Source organism: Macaca nemestrina, chromosome 10 (assembly GCF_043159975.1).
Source record: "Macaca nemestrina isolate mMacNem1 chromosome 10, mMacNem.hap1, whole genome shotgun sequence".
NCBI lineage: Eukaryota > Metazoa > Chordata > Mammalia > Primates > Cercopithecidae > Macaca > Macaca nemestrina.
The window spans coordinates 65,104,559-65,120,497 of NC_092134.1; the positions used below are offsets into that span (position 1 = coordinate 65,104,559).

Genomic DNA, 15,939 nt, shown 5'->3' on the forward strand with positions numbered 1-15,939 from the left:
ACTCCAGCCTGGGCAGCAGAGTGAGACTATCTCAAAAAGATTAAAAAAAAAAAACAGTGACTCCTACTTATTCGTTCCCTTCACAACTCAGAAGTACAGAAATTTTGTATTACTGAAGTGAGGGTGAGGTTTTGGATTTCGCTTCCTTGGGTCTTCAGTGTATTTTTTACAGTATAATCTTCTTAGATTGTATTTTTGCATTCTTCATGTATTTCCACATGTGAAGATTACTCTGAGTCAGTGATCAATCATGATCAATCATGGGCAAGTTACTTAGCCTCTCTGTGCCTCAGTTTTCTCAGTTGTAAAATGAGGATAATAATATTTCTACTATTTCTAATATAGAATTATTGTAAGGATTAAACAAATTAATATATGTAAAGCTCCTTGGCATATAGTATAGTGTGTATTATAGTAGTATTTTTATATTTTATCAATTTATGAGTCTTTTCTATGGATTCATGGCTTTTCCAGGTGTGGAGTAGGGAAGGGTGGGGCAGGGACACTGAACTTTAGAAAATGGATTTTATAATCTAATACACACAAAAAATGACTTACATTTTGAAACCACATGGAATAATATGCCACAATGTGTCATCAGGGTCAAATGTTGGTTTCAGGTGCTGTAGTAATAGTAAGAATGAGGTCAAGTGGGTTTGTGCACCTCAGGGAGGAAGCTGAGATTGAGCCGGACTGAAGAACAAGTAGATTGAGATTGGTAGAGAAGAGCGAGGAGGGAAATTTAGGCGAGAACAAAATGCAAGAAGCAGAGACCAGAAAGAATGTGACGTGGTCTTGGTGCAGTAGGGAGACAGGGCAGGCAAAGTGGAAGGAAATAAGGTTGTACGGAGTGGAGCCATATTGTGGAAGTTCTAGAAAGTGCTCTCTAGCTAAAGGATTCTGCACTTGATGGGAATGGAAACTGGGAATACTGAACATTTCTGAGTGAAGAAAAGAACAATATTTGGGATCTAAAGAAGATTTCCATTATTGGGGCTGCGGAGCTGAGTCCATGGAGACTTACGAAGAGGCTGTAGCCCTGGCTGCCTTGGCATGAGGAGCTGGGGCTGGACTGAGGCATAGTAGAGGGCAGAAGATGAAAGCAAAAGGTTTAAGTGACATATCAAAGGAAAAATTTCTAAGAAAATTAGCAAGACCTGGCCGGGTACGGTGGCTCACGCCTGTAATCCCAGCGCTTTGAGTGGCTGCGGCGGGTGGATCATGAAGTCAGGAGTTCGAAACCAGCCTGGCCAATGTGGTGAAACCCTGTCTCTACTAAAGATACAAAAAATTAGCCGGGTGTGGTGGTGTGCACCTGTAATCCCAGCTACTTGGGAGGCTGAAGCAGGAGAATTGTGCCATTGCAGCAGCCTGGGTGACAGGGTGAGACTCCATCTCAAAAAAAAAAAAAAAAAAGGAAAGAAAATTAGCAAGATCTGTCTGTCAACTGACTGAATAAAGAAATTGAAGTAAAAGGCAAGTCAGAGATTATTACATATGTTCTATTATGTGGATCTGAGAAATAGAGACGCCATGGAAAAACAGGAGGACAGTTGATTAAAGGGGGAGAGAAACAAATGAGGAGGGTGGTGTTGTATAAATTGAGTTGGTTGGTGAAGGTGTGATGTCCAATATGATAACTAACCTTTATTATTTACTATGTGCCAGGCACTAGGTGTTTTACACATGTAAACTTATTTTATCCTTTATTTTATCCTCAAGGAAACTGTTTGAGACAGATATTCTTATTATCCCCATTTTATGAAGGATGAGAAGTTAAAGATGACCCCAAGTTTATACAGTTAAATTGGGATTTAAACCCAAGCCATCTGAATCCAGTGCTTATTCTAGACCACCACTTTGCTTAACTACCTCTCAGGAAGTCCAAGCTCTGACAGGAAGTCAAGACTGAACATTATGGTTGAGAGTCATCAGTGCAGAGGTGCTCACTGCAGTTATGGGGATGGATGAGCTTTCTGAGGGAGGAAGCATGCAGATAGGACAGCAGGTGACCAAGGATGAATCCCAGGGGAGGCCTACAATGAGAAGTCAACACAGGGAAGGGTGCAGAGCCGCACCGAGGGTGAAGGAGACTGGAGAACAGCCCAAAGGCTTGGCCTTTAAAGGACTGGTTTGGTGATGGGTTTGAAGATGGAAGTCAGGGTTAAGAAGTGAAAGCTCAGGCTGGGTGCAGTGGCTCATGCCTATAATCCCAGCACTTTGGGAGGCTGAGGGGGGCAGATCACTTGAGGTCAGGAGTTCAAGACCAGCCTGGCCACATAGAGAAACTCTATCTTCACTAAAAATAAAAAAAATTAGCCGGGTGTGGTGGCACGTGCCTGTAATCCCAGCTACCTGGGAGGCTGAGGTGGAAGAATTGCTTGACCCTAGGAGGCAGAGGTTGCCATGAGCTGAGATAGCACCACTGCACTCCAGCCTGTGCAACAGAGTGAGACTCTGTCTCAATATTAAAAAAAAAAAAAAAGTGAAAACTCTATCCATGATTGGAGGGGAAAGTGACAAAGTTTAGTTAGGGAAATGAAGAAGAAAGAACAGAATGGCCAAATGAAGGGTTTGCTTGTTTTCCCTCTACCTCCCCTGCAACACACACAAAATAAGAGGAACCTATGCCCCAAGAATATAGAGGAAAGAGGGAGGATGTAATGTGGAAAAGGAAGGGTGCACATGTGAAAGAAAAAATCCTGCAGGCACCGTAAAAGGAGAGAATCAACAGCTTTTACTCTAGCTGTGAGAAAAGGAATTCTGCATTGTCAAGATTGGAAATGAGCCTTAAAATCAGGTCACTCATGTGGCCCTTGAGATAGATACACTATATTGAGGAGGATAAACTTGAATATGTAATTTCTCTGCCAATTTATTTATTTAGCAAAGAAATCCATGTGGCATCTCCACTTGTCATTTTGGCATCTTAAAATTAATAAATCCAAAATAACCCTTAAGTTCTCACCTTGCAACTGGTTCCTCTGTTTCCCTCTCCATCCTCCTAGTTGTTTAGGTTAAAAACTTTGGCTTCATCCTTAACTTTTCTCTTTCTCTCACACATAACGTTTAATTAATCAGCAAGCCATGTCTATTCTGCTTTAAGATCTATCAATAATAGGATCCCTTCTTCACTGATACTACCTTACTCTTAGCCACTGGTAATATTTGCCTGGACTGGGAGGGTCTTCCTGCTCCCATCCTTGTCTTGTTGCCATCTATTTTCTTCACAGATGCAAGGGTAAGTTTTATAACAATGTAAATTGTATCATGACACTATGATGTTCAGAACTCTGCAATGAATTTCCATGTCTCGGAATAAAATCGAAAGTTCTAGCCACTGCCTCCAAGGTCATCACCTACCATTACCCCCAGAGCTTCCTCTGCTACAGCCATATTAGCTTTCTTGTTTTTGTCTCAGGGTTTTTGCATATGCTTTTCCTTATGCAAGAGCATATGGAACAGATTCATTCATTCAACAAATGTTTGTTGAGTACCAACTAAGCTCCAGGTAGTTGGGATACATCAGTAAACAAAGTGGACAAAGAACCTTGCCCTTGCCGTGCTTACATTCCTAGCATATCTGCATCTCTCACCCCCTCTGCTCAAATGTCACTTATCAGAGAGATCTTTAACCATACGATCTCAAACAGTGATCCCTCCCCCACACCCCCTCATCACATACTCCTTTATGCAGGTTTATTTTACTTAATAATTCCTATCACCATCTGACACATGATATAATTCTTTCTTTCTTTCTTACTTGTCTCCCTCCAGTAGAATGCAAGCTCCATAGCAGAGACTTTCCTGTTTCAGTGTCTGCCGTAGTTCCAGAACTGCACCTAGCACTTAAAAGGTGCATTCACATATTTACAGAATGAATTAATGCATGTGCAGGGTGAGCACTTTTAATTTGGAAACTTATGTCTTCAATTCTGGGAAGATTTCTTGCATTGTTTCTTTGGTAATTTCCTTCTCTACTTTTTTTTTTTTTTTTCTGGTTTTCTCTTTCTTCAAACAGAGGTGTTATGATATCATTTTCTGGGTCTTCCTGATAACTGTTGACTTTTATTGTCTTTTATGTGATTGTTTTCTTTTTGTTCTAGTTTCCAAGAGATTTCCTCAGCTTTATTTTCTAACTCTTATACACCATTTAAAAATTCTCCTATAATGTTTTTAGTTTCTAAGAATCCTTTTATGTTCTCTCATTGTTTCTATTACATTGGTATGATCATTTTATTTACAAGTTGGACTGAATAGGGGAAATACTTTATTATTTCCCATTGCTCCCTGCTAAATCCCATTCCCGGATGCAATCTCGTCTAGGTTCCAAACTTCTTCAGTTACTCCTAGTTAGGAAATAAAAAATCTTTTGGTTACTTTTAGTCAGAAGAACAGCCTCCTTTTCATGATTTTTAAAGTTCTCATACAGCATAAAACTCTGATCTGGTTCCCCTTTCCCTTCTTCCTGTCTTTCTACCTTCCCAACCATGTGTCTGGTTAGGACTTGGATATCTGTGTTCAAAGAGATGCATACTTGACATTTCTACTTCTTGGCTTCTCCTTCTACTACTCTCTGCTTTCTAGATGCTATTTCTGACATTTTCAGAGCTGGGCTCACAAGGAGAGAGGATTAATGAAAAAAGGCCTTTTGTGGCTTGTGCAGTTTGTAATCCAGTGATTTCCTCTGAGGTGGCAGGTGCACAATTGCTGGCTCTTTCCCTTGAGGGATGTTTTTGGAGGCCTACCCAGTGAGGACCTCTGACTGCAGCTCCCTTTTTGTGGGCAGGGCTGCACTTCAGGGACCACACTGATCTCACTCTCAGCACCTGGACTTCTGGCAATCCACAGTTGGGTCACATTTCCCCTCCAGGGAATACTGTTAGGCGGGATTGAACATGACTCCAGGTTGGTCCTCTCTATCTGTCCAGCTTGGCCCATGAGAGCTCATACATTCTTGCCCCTTATGCATATTGTTCCTAATGCACCCTCCTTTCTTCATTCTGCTGTTAAACCAACTCCAGCTGCAAACTTTCCCCATTGCATTTCCCACAATTCGATAATAGCCACTCTATCTCACAAAGTGAGAGGAGCACATGGGAAGTTCTCCAAATGTTCCCCTTAAAGCTGTTTACATTCAATTTGAAGTTAAAGAACACATGCCCTTTCCTCCCTCCAAACATACGTTCAAGGAAGCATTGTGTAGGGCACAGTACTTGGAAAAGACTGGAGAATTGAGGACTGTAGATATTAATTTTTCTTCAACCAGAGGAGGAAAAAGGACTTTCTAGTAAGGCAGCTCTGTAAGCTGCCTAACAGTTCACCTGCTACTGAGGGCAGCAGAAATGTCCCAGCTTGGGCCCCAAAGTAGGAATGCATCCCTGACACGTTGCTGTAATCCCAAGATCTATATCTTTTATTCACAATGTTTTAGAATAGTCAAAATATATGCCTCTGGTAGTCACAGAGACAGGACATAATATTAGAAGAAATATTGTGACAATTAATAGTACTCATGTAGATTTTGAAGGACTGTTAGAGAAGAGTTGTTAAGGTAGGATCATGAGCATCAGACCAACCTGGGTTTGACTTTTAGCTCTGTCACTGATTAGCATGTGACCTCAGGCAAGTTATTAAATATCTCATAATTTTATCTGCCAAAAAATATTAACCGTAACACCTACATCCTACATAGTAGACTTGTCTGTATGCTGGACAGCCTGTTGGTCACTCCACACCATCAGCGCCATGCTTGTCTAAGGCTGGGAACTACCTTTCCCAGAATCTCCTTTCTTATGTAATTCCAGGTTGGAGTTAGTGAATGAGACTTTGAGTTTGCGACTTGTGCAAGACTCGGTAGGCAGAAGTGAGGGGAGACCACTGTTCTCAGGGTAAATCTTGCTGAGGTTTATCAGACAGGGTCACAAGATGTGGGAGTCCACAGCCCTTTCTATGAGCTCTCACTCTGTAGTGATGGCAGGATTCTCAATCTTCACCCATCAGCTCTCTACCCATACTCCAGGCTTTAGGCTGAAGTCATCAGCAACTTTTTTTTCCAGTCTTTGGGCCGTCACTGTCTAGACTTTCACTACTTTACCTTCTCTCACATCTGGGCAAGCTTGCATTTCTATATGAAGCCGCTTATTTCTGTACAACCTGTAGTGGCTCTGATTTCCTGACTGAAATGTTATGGTACAGCATGGACAATCTAAAGACATGTAGCAAGGACTTAACCAATTGTAGTCAATACTAATAATAATCAGAACAAGTATTGTTTAGAATAATTTGAGACAAAGAGATGATTGCAGTTAAACTATGTGAGTCCCATTGTTTAGGAACAGCAAAGATGAGGAAGGATGCAAAAGGAAATATTCTTCATAGCCTAATGACAAGAACTGCTCCCATGTCTGTAACACTTTTCAATTCACAAAATGTTTGCACATTGTCTGTCCCTATATTTGCAGCGTTTAGCTTTCCAATCAATGAATTGATCACCTACTTTATGACATGTATGGTTGTTACTGTGCTGCATGGTAATTAGGCATAAGTGGTAGTAGCCGGTTTATAAATGACTGCAATTGGAATTAATTTTAGGGAGCCAATTTTTTTTCTTTTGGTTCACAAATGTGGACAATTTTCCTTCATATCATGTTTTGTAGTTTCATAGATAAAAATACAAGTCTGCACAGCTCCTCAGATCCAGTTCCTTTTTTCTAGCTCTCTTCTAGGGCTGGGGTTTCTCTGCTCCTCTCTGTACCCAATTCCCATCCTTCCTTTGGCTATGGACATCATAAGCAGAATGTCCTGTTTGCTCCTGGATCTGGCTTTCCTCGTTGTTTGAATGGCACCAATGCTACCAGAATGTCTAGAAACACAAGGCTGTGGATGATCTGCCCCCGGAGCAAAACATAACCACTTTGCCACAAAGCAAGGAAGGGGCGACCAGCCTAGGGAAGGGAAAGGAGGAGATGCAGATCCAGTGTTTTGTCTCGGAGAGTTTTGAACCAGAAGTTGGCTGGAAAGCTTATGAAAAAGATAAAGGATTCTTTTTAGGATCCTGGCAATAGGAGGAGTCAGTTCTTTGCTAAGGCAGGAATTGGACAGGATGAGGCAATGTTCCATCTGGGACTCTACACTGTGGCAAAAGGAACTCATGCTGACAGGTACTCTCCTTCACTCCTGAAGGTCTGAAGACTAAGGGTCTAACAGCTGCATTGAAACTAGCTCCCAATAGGACCAGAGTTTTTTTGTGTGTGTAAGCCTTCAAGTATGTACTGCTTGTTAGGAATACTGACTGATTAAACAGGAACATGCTTTCAGTGATGCGCTGTCCATATTCCACTTCAAAGAAGGATGTGTTGCTGCTCTTACTCAGAGTGCTTTCTGCTGTCAGCTCCTTTAGAGGTTACCTCCACGGCAGATAGCCACTTTTTCCAAGGTTACAGCTTCCTAAGGAGGCTCATTTTGGCCCAAGGCAGGACACCTCTGACAAACCAGTTTAGTTCATGATTTCTCATGGGGCTGGCTGAGGCTGTCAGGCCTGCCTTGCAGCTTGACTTCTCCTTCTACCCAGTTCTACTCCGTTGACCTCCCTTCCACAGGTGTTGATCTCAGGAACCCTCATTAACAGACATTCAGCATGTTAAACTTCATCTCCGAGTCTGCTTTCCAGAGAACCCCATCTGCAACAGACTGCTCTCCATAACTTCAATATTTGTTAATATTTCTATTTTACAGTTGTCCCCTCTGCCATTCTCTTTGACATCACTGGTTTATACCTGTTTTATTCATTTGCTGTCATTTCATGAAGTTTTAAGAGGAAATTGAGATGAATGCATGTCTGCCCTGGCATTCAGTTACTGTCATTTTATGGAGTTTTAAGAGGGAATTAAGATGTACATATGTGTCTGACCTGGCATTGTATTGGTCAGAGTTAAATTGCAGATAATACAATTTATTCTAGCTATTCAAAACAGAAAGGGTATTTTCAGGGTATTCAGTAGTGAGGAAGACCTATTGCAATACTAGTCTACCAATTCTTCATTCTTCCTTTACAACGTGACTTTGCCACTCCTTCCATGTAGGGGTTGAGTCTATTTCCCTGGCCCTTGAATCTGGGATGGCCTTTTAACCTGCTTTGGCTAACAGAATGTGGTAGAGGTGACGGTATGCTATTTCTAAGCCAAGTCCTCAACAGGCCTCACATACTTTGAAATCCTTTGGAATCCTCTGTACTTTGGATCCCTTTTGGAATCTTTCCTTTGCCATGAGAACAATCCAGGCTAGCCTGCTAGAAGATGAGAGCCCATGTGGAACCTTGAAGAGTTGTCCTAGCTGAAGCCAACTGAGACCAGCCAGTTTCTAGCTAACCCATCAGCTGGCCACAAATCCACAAGCAGGCTTAGTGGGATTAGCCAAGCTCAACCTACATGAGCAGAACTGGCCAACTGACCCAGAGATTCATAAGCAATAATAAATGGTTATTATTTTAAGTTGCTGCATTTGAGAGTATTTGTTATACAGCATTATGGTGGCAACCGATGATTGATACAAGTGGCTTAAAGAATCATTACGAGAGCTGAAGAAGCAGACTCTAGGGCCACTCCACAGAACAGACTCACTAAAGGAACCTACAGTCAGGAAGTCGTGAAACCAAGAATCTGCCTGCTAAGTTGAGACGCCTTTGCTACAAGCTCCGACTTCACCTCTGCTATGACCAGGAAGCTGCTGGTAGAGCTGCCAACTCCAGAACCATGCTGCTGTTGCTGCTACTGTCAAAAGCAGAGCAAACCTGTGCTCTGCTTTTTTCCCATCTAACTCTGTTTATGCAAGTGCTTCTGATCAGCAGAATGTAAATTATACCCACACTTCAGTTGCAAAGAGGTCTAAGGTCAAAGGGATTTTTAGTTTTCCAGCTTCTGCAGTAGGAGAAGGAGTTTGGCATGAATTTGGAATGACTCAGTCTCAGCGTCACCACAGCATGATTAACTAAAATATGTATGATTCCTGAAACTTATTCCATAGATGGTGCTCAATGATACTAAAACAATATATTTATTTGTGCAGTATTTTACATTTGGACATATCATGCTACACTGTAAACCATCATTAATTCAATTAATAGAAGTTGAGAGGTTGAAGGATGAATTGAATAACGTGGTACTAAGATTTTATGAACTAATTGCTCCAGCAAAATACATCTTTTTTTGAGATGGAGTCTTACTCTGTTGCCCAGGCTGGAGTGCAGTGGTGCAATTTCAGCTCACTGCAATCTCCACCTTCCGGGTTTAAGGAATTCTCCTGCCTCAGCCTCCTGAATAGCTGGGATTACAGGTGTGCACCACCATGCCTGGATAATTTTTGTATTTTTAATAGAGACAGGATTTCACCATGTTGGCCAGGCTGGTCTCAAACTCCTGACCTCGTGATCTGCCTGCTTTGGCCTCCCAAAGTGCTGGGATTACAGGCGTGAGCCACCGTGCCAGGCCATAAAAATCTTTTAAGGGAATCAACAATTAAAAGCCACAAAGGAGAGGAAACTGACTTTATGTTCTGAAAAATTTGTGGTCTCTTATTGATACTTCAGATACCATTATCAGTAGAAAGACCAGTGATTTCAGAAAGAATAATAAGCAATCTGGGCTTAATCTGCAGTTATTTTATTTATTTATTTATTTGAGATGGAGTCTCGCTCTGTTGCCCAGGCTGGAGTACAGTGGCACAATCTCGGCTCATTGCAACCTCTGCATCCCGGGTTCAAGCAATTCTTTTGCCTCAGCCTCCCTGAAACTCATAGGCATGTGCCACCATGCCCGGCTAATTTTTGTATTTTTAGTACAGACGGGGTTTCACCATATTAGCCAGGCTGGTCTTGAACTCCTGACCTCGTGATCTGCCCACCTTGGCCTCCAAAGTGCTGGGATTATAGGTGCACATACATTATCTGTGATGAAAGAAATATTTCAAAATTTATTTTTGCATAAAGGTAGAGATTTACAAGATTCTTAGAAAGGCTGATCTGACCTTAAGACACAGATTCCGATTTGATGAGATGAGAGAATTCATGCTTTCAAATCAGCAGTTAGCAGTTCTAGAAAATATCTGCATCCCTGTGAGGACTTTTCAAAGAGATGGTGATTTAGGACAATGAATAATCAGTGAAGAAAAGGAAAGGGATTTCCCAGAACAGAATCATACAGTGAAGATATTAAAATGAAAGAAGTTTGGTGCCCCAAATGTATTCCCTAGGCCTTGTTCAACTGCAGCACAACATTATTATTATGGTATGTGAGGCTTGCCAGTGGTTTATGCCTTACTGAGAATTACTTTACTCAGCTGCGGCCTTGTATGGTGAGGAGTCCTTTCGACTCACCAAAAAGAGAGAGAAAAAAAAGTCCTGTTGTCAAGAGAACCTGGAGTCCCTCCAAAAGGTGCCCCACTGATTCAAAAGCCAGACACTCCCTTGTCAACAAAGGCATCTCACGGCTAAAAGTCTGGAGGGCAAATTGCACTTGGCTCATTGCTAAGTCTTAATCATAGACCCTATTTATTCGATTCTTACTGACATTAATGTGAAGTATCAGCAATTTTGCTTCTCAGACAGAATCCATGGATTTAATTTTGTCATTTTTTTTAGTTGTGCAATCAGAAATTCATTCATAGGAGGAAAAATCAGTTAATACCTATGGAAAAATGCAAAAGAAAGCCGTTGTCAGCCTGATTGCTTTTTGGCAAAAGCTGAGTTCAAGATTTACCAATGAAAGCCCAATTAAGTGTCACCTGAGAGAATGTTAGCAGAGCTAAAGAGCATTACCAAGCCCAAAGACTGGCATTTCAGTTACCTTGTAAGGTATTTCAGAGAAAATTACATCTATGTAAACACAAGGCTGTGTATCACTACATTGGTAAAACAGTAGTTTCTAAAACAGCTTTACTCTGATTTCTGAAGCCACAAGAAAAAAGAAAAGACAACAGAAAGCAAGTAATTTACCTTTTTAGGAAGTGATCTTGAGCAAATGTTAGTTGAATCTTCTCAAGGAACATCTGGCTTGGATTCAGCTACCCAGGGCAGAACAAAATAAGTGAAAGGCTTTTAGATCAGGTGTTTCCCAGGATGGAATTTAAATTCAGCTTCTTTATCCTGCCTGCTCTTTAATCACCTATCTTAGATCAAACTTTCTGGCTCCAGGTTTAAAAGCATCTTTAGAATACCAAGGTGCTCACATTTAGCCCCTTTCTCACTTTCTCCTTTCTTTTTACTTCCTGTGTTCTTTGTGTATGTATCGGTCCCCCATTAGAAGATTATAATTACATTTGAAGACAGGGGCTATGTCTTATTCATCTTTGTACGTCTCTTCTTCAACCCTCGTCTGATGTGTTTGCTCATATACACTTTTCTTTTGTTAAAGAAAAATAAATATAGTTAGAGGCAAATACAAATTCTCCACTGTTTTAACTGCTACTGAGAAAATGATAGGAGATTATTAATTTGTGAAGCAGTCAACTTCCTTTTTTAATAGAATGAGTAGTAGATGAGGATATTTATATTTCAAGTGCAAATACAATTTGCCTCAAAGGATTTTGATATGTTTTTGTCTCTAAAAGGAGCAACAGCCTTTTTGTGATGTACATGTCAAGATAAATCTAGAAAGGGCCAATGGAGTTATTTTATTTAAGGAGAATAGCCTCAGTGGTAACTATCAATACCTTAAAGTTTCTATATCTTACCAGTAAACTGAATAAAATGCTCTTTTCTTTATAGCTGCCGCTAATGGAGTTGGACTCATGAGTGAGGGAGAAAGTGCCTGTGAATGACATCATTATACATCATACGACAGTTTTTTTCTTTCTTTTATTCACTTGTCTTTCTTTTATCTCAACTGATGGTATACCATACACAGTCTTCTAAGCCTTGCTTTTTTTCTTTGAGAGTCTTCTATGTTAGTTCATAAAGAGGTGCCTCTTGCTTGTTAGGGGTTGTATGGAAATGTGCAACTTAATAAGCTGTTGCATGTCAGTTCCAGTCTCACCCTTCAGACACTGCAAATCACATGGCCAGCTCCCTGTTCTGTTTGCCAAGAAAGGAGGTTAGGGAAAGACTGGGATGCTCTGTTTTGCTTGCTGTTCCTCCCCGCAGCACCTGAACAGTGATCTTCTATCCCACAGTGGCAGTCTCCAGCTTTTCTCTTTTCCAGATGTTCCCAGAGGCAGTCTCATTTTGTCCCCTCAGAGGCACTCCATCCGTGGGACAGTGGCCCTGTCTCAGTGGTCTGAACAACTCAAGGAGGACTCTCCTACAAACCTCCTCATTCTAGTAACCTCAACATTTTCCTTTTGTTCTCTCAGTCTTACAGTATGAGCTGCTTCCTGGAGTTCCTCTTCTTTCGCCTTTTGGCTTTAAGTTCTCCAATAACTAATGAACCAATAGCTTATATTAAGTTCTCTTTGTTGAAATGCCTAGTGTACGGTCTATTTTCCTAGCTGGACCTAACATATCCATGCAGAATCAGAAGGCCCAAAGGAGCAGAACAGTCTGCGCTACTCTTTGGATTTGGATGAACCGTAATCTGTTTGACTAGTTCTCTCTAAATTGTAACTTTTGTAACTAGAAACAGTACATTAAACAACCTTAAATGAATACTTTTTTCACATATATGTGAGTCTATCTGTAAGATAAATTTAAAGAACAGGGACTCCTGGATCAAATTGCCAAAATGCCCTTCATAGAGGTTGTGCAAATTCAGTCTCTCACAAGCAATAGACAGAAATCTATTCATATGAGAAACAGAGAAATCAACGAAGGGAAGAGTGAGCCAGGTGTCATACCATTGTCCCAGTAAGAGGGCCTTAGCTAGTGGAAAGGAGAAGCACAGCATGAGATCTGTCACTTGAGGAATTACCCTTTGGCTTAGACTCCATGGACTTCATTTTGAGCCCTTTGGCGATGAGAAAGGCTAAAATACAAACGAAAAGAAGGTTCTCTAAGATATAGTGTTACTCACTTCAAAGAGGGTAACGTAAAAAGGAGAGGTGCTTTGCCAGAGATTACCACCAATGCCAGGCAATTTGAGGAGTGGCTGTGCCCAGTTGCTATGCCCAGACTCAGTACCAAGCTAAAGTGACTGTGATAGCCAGCAGCAAGAGTGACACCTACAGATGCATGGTTATTGGAACAAGCAGCAGTGCTGCCCAGCATATGCTATGTGGTTGCTGCCAGCACATGTGTAACACCTCCTAGGGACTCCCCAAAAAATGGATGGAACTTTGTAGGGTACTGGGTACTGTTTCCTGTAGTAGCAGACAAGATAAGAGCTGGTAAAACAGGCTACAAAACTCATTTACTAAGGTTGTCACTTTTTTTTTCTTCCATTTCTATATCTTTGCCTCTTAAACTTGGGGAGGCTTTTGTTTAACAACAGTAAAGTAAAATCTTCTTCCTTAAGTCTTTATGATACTTCTCCAGCAAGCCTGGGATGTGACTGAGTTATTTTTACCATCTGCTGTTTGGTTTTCTGTCATTTACTCCCTGTTCAGCAGAGCTCTTCTGCAGTGATCACTGCCCTTGTTTTGCAGACAGGCTACATTCTACACACTTGCTCTTGCTGATTTCACCTTAGCATTTTGTGGTAACAAAGCTGTGTGCACAACCAGAGTTGTGCCTTTCTTACTCTATAAGATGGGCTGCCTTCCTGCAGATGACTTTTGTTTTATGATCCACTGTGTCTTGTTTGTGCCATTCTTAATTTACACGACAGAGATGCTGTCATCACCAATTAACATTAATCAAGGGCCCCCTGGATGCATGGCTGCATTGGGACTAATTTAATATGCTCTTTGTTCCAGATATCAGGTGGCTTCTTCAAATGCATTTTTAAGTATCTCAGTGATGATGAAGAAGAACGGATACATCAATCAGGATTCAGGAAGACAGCTTTTGCAGAAAATGCTTAAAGGAAAGCATCAAGCATTGGTGTTGATATTTGAAAGTTTAAGAGAGGTATACTTTTATTCAGTCAACACATGACAAATGTAAAAGGCACTCATTTGTTGTTCCTGGAACAAGCTTGGCAGCATTCCATTTAGACATCTGCCCTTTCATCGTCCCACTTTTTACTTATTTCAGTCCTTTCAGTCTGAATATTTCCTCCTGAGGCATTTTTCTGCCCTCAGAAATGACTCCCTGCTCCCAGTTCCTGTAGCCTTTATCATACACACCTTTCACTTCGAAATTTAGCACGTCACATTACACCATTATTGAATAAATATATATCCTTCCCAAGTGTATCAGAGAACTATCTGGACAATTTGTTTCTTTCCCAATTCTCAGAATCAGCAGTGTTCTGTCAAGAAATATTTATCGACGATGATGGCAATAGTCGATTAAAATAAGATGAAGTTTCATTTTTAAAAAAAGGTTGAGAGGAGAGACAAGGCTGAAGGTTTGGAAGTTGAGACTCACAAGCATCTTTAATAAACGTTTTCTCATCTAAGCGCTGTATGTACATCATTTAGGGGAGGGTAGAGATTGAGGGAGGAAGAACATCACTGGAGGAAGAGACAGCAGTTTTCGAGTTTCAATAAAGCTTCAAAAATCCTGCCTAAGCTATATTTATTTTTTGGCCTTTCCCCTTTGATGTGACAATAAACTGTAATGCGGCTGTCAGTTGTACGAACCGGTATTCAGCAGAATAGATCTGAACACTTTCCTTTCAGAAAAAGAAGCGTTCGGTTCTGTCATAGATTTTAGAATGAAGAACACACTGGGCCAGCGAGGCTGGCGGCTGGCGAATTCCACCAGCAAGTAGACGCATTGCTGCGCTGGAGCCCGCGAACCAGGGACCGGTCCACCCAACCCAGGAAGGCATCCCCGGGGTCCCGCCCAGCCCGGTTCCGGGAGCCTTATTGGCCGGCCTTCCGCCCGCCATCTCTATCAGCCCCCGGGATTTGGCACAAGCGGTAGGCGGCTCCCTTTCGGTCACTCATTGGTCAAATCCTAATGGAGGTAAGGCACTCTACGAGTTTCTATTGGTCCCTAGGCTCCAAAATGGGCGGGGAAAAACAGAGCGACAGGGCTCTAGGAGGGAAGCGCGGAGTGCGCCGGCGCGTAGTCGGGGACGCCGTGCCGAGGGTTTGCTAGGGAACAGACTGTTACCGCCCCGCCCCCTCGGAGCTTTTTGTCCCGTTAACTGTCGGAGTGGCGGGGGCTCCGGCGCCGGGCGACATGCCGGTGCGCTTCAAGGTGAGGCTGGGGTCCCCGGGCCGGAAGGTGGCTGGGGGGAGCCACGGCTGGGGAGGTGCAGAGCGTCGAGGTCACGCTGCTTTTCAGCTCTGCAGCCCTCGGCCCGGCAGAAGCTGCCAGCCCCAGGGCCTGCCTGAGGGGCCCCAGAATCTGTCCGCCACTTCTTACCTAGTTCTCTCTCCGCTCACTCACATTTGCAAGTTGCCGTGTGCCGAAGAGTCAGATGATGCGAGACAGATTTACTTAAGGGGACTCGAGAGGAGTGTAGATGGGAGGAGGCCACTTTGCGAAGAGAACTAAAGGCGACTTACGTTTGGGACACCTGTGGGCCATTTAGCTTAGCATTTAACCCCCATTACCTTTAAAACTTTAGTGTATGTGGCTTTTAAAGGCTTGAGAAATGGGTTCTTAGTAAAGATAGGGTATAAAGAAATACACATTTTTCATCGTTGTGCATTCTTAGGGTATGTTAAAAGTTCCAGGTAGCTGGTAGCTGTCAGGGACTAGCACCCTGCAACTTAACAGGTGGCCACAGCGTCCCACACCTCCTGACTCATTTATCTTAAAGGCGTGTATTCAGAATGGAAGGGGAGTTTGCCTTTTGTTGACTTTACCAAATAGCAAAAGGTCCTAGGCATAATACATAATATTGTGTACTCGGTGAAAACCTGGGATAAATCTAGTGGAGTGATCAGAATTTA

At 42.1% G+C, this 15,939-nt stretch overlaps 2 protein-coding genes and 1 long non-coding RNA gene across 16 annotated transcripts in view; 2 read left to right on the top strand and 1 right to left on the bottom strand.

The window, feature by feature from the left end:
- Positions 1-13,996, top strand: part of LOC139356711 (uncharacterized) — a 122,924-nt gene extending 108,928 nt beyond the window's left edge. For all 3 annotated transcript variants that reach the window (XR_011609043.1, XM_071071478.1, XM_071071480.1), the window contains one exon: positions 13,843-13,996. Coding sequence is in view for 2 of the 3 variants with exons in the window: in XM_071071478.1 (XP_070927579.1) it covers positions 13,843-13,950 (108 nt within the window). In the remaining variant the exon portion in view is untranslated. The remainder of the gene's footprint in view (positions 1-13,842) is intronic.
- On the bottom strand, positions 9,987-11,860 carry LOC139356713 (uncharacterized). The gene is made up of 3 exons (XR_011609047.1): positions 11,728-11,860; positions 10,991-11,058; positions 9,987-10,118 (listed from the first exon to the last, which is right to left on the bottom strand). It is a non-coding gene; the product is annotated as an uncharacterized lncRNA (long non-coding RNA).
- A 1,017-nt stretch (positions 13,997-15,013) lies between the features above and the next one.
- LOC105473410 (Mdm1 nuclear protein) overlaps positions 15,014-15,939 on the top strand; it is a 66,695-nt gene continuing 65,769 nt past the window's right edge. For 5 of the 12 annotated variants that reach the window (XM_071071476.1, XM_071071474.1, XM_011727218.3 and 2 more), the window contains exon 1: positions 15,090-15,238. In XM_071071476.1, the coding sequence (XP_070927577.1) occupies positions 15,221-15,238 (18 nt within the window). In that variant the 5' untranslated portion in view covers positions 15,090-15,220. Of the gene's footprint in view, positions 15,239-15,939 lie in introns of all 12 variants that reach the window. The other 7 variants (XM_071071472.1, XM_071071471.1, XM_071071477.1 and 4 more) reach the window with 4 other exon arrangements.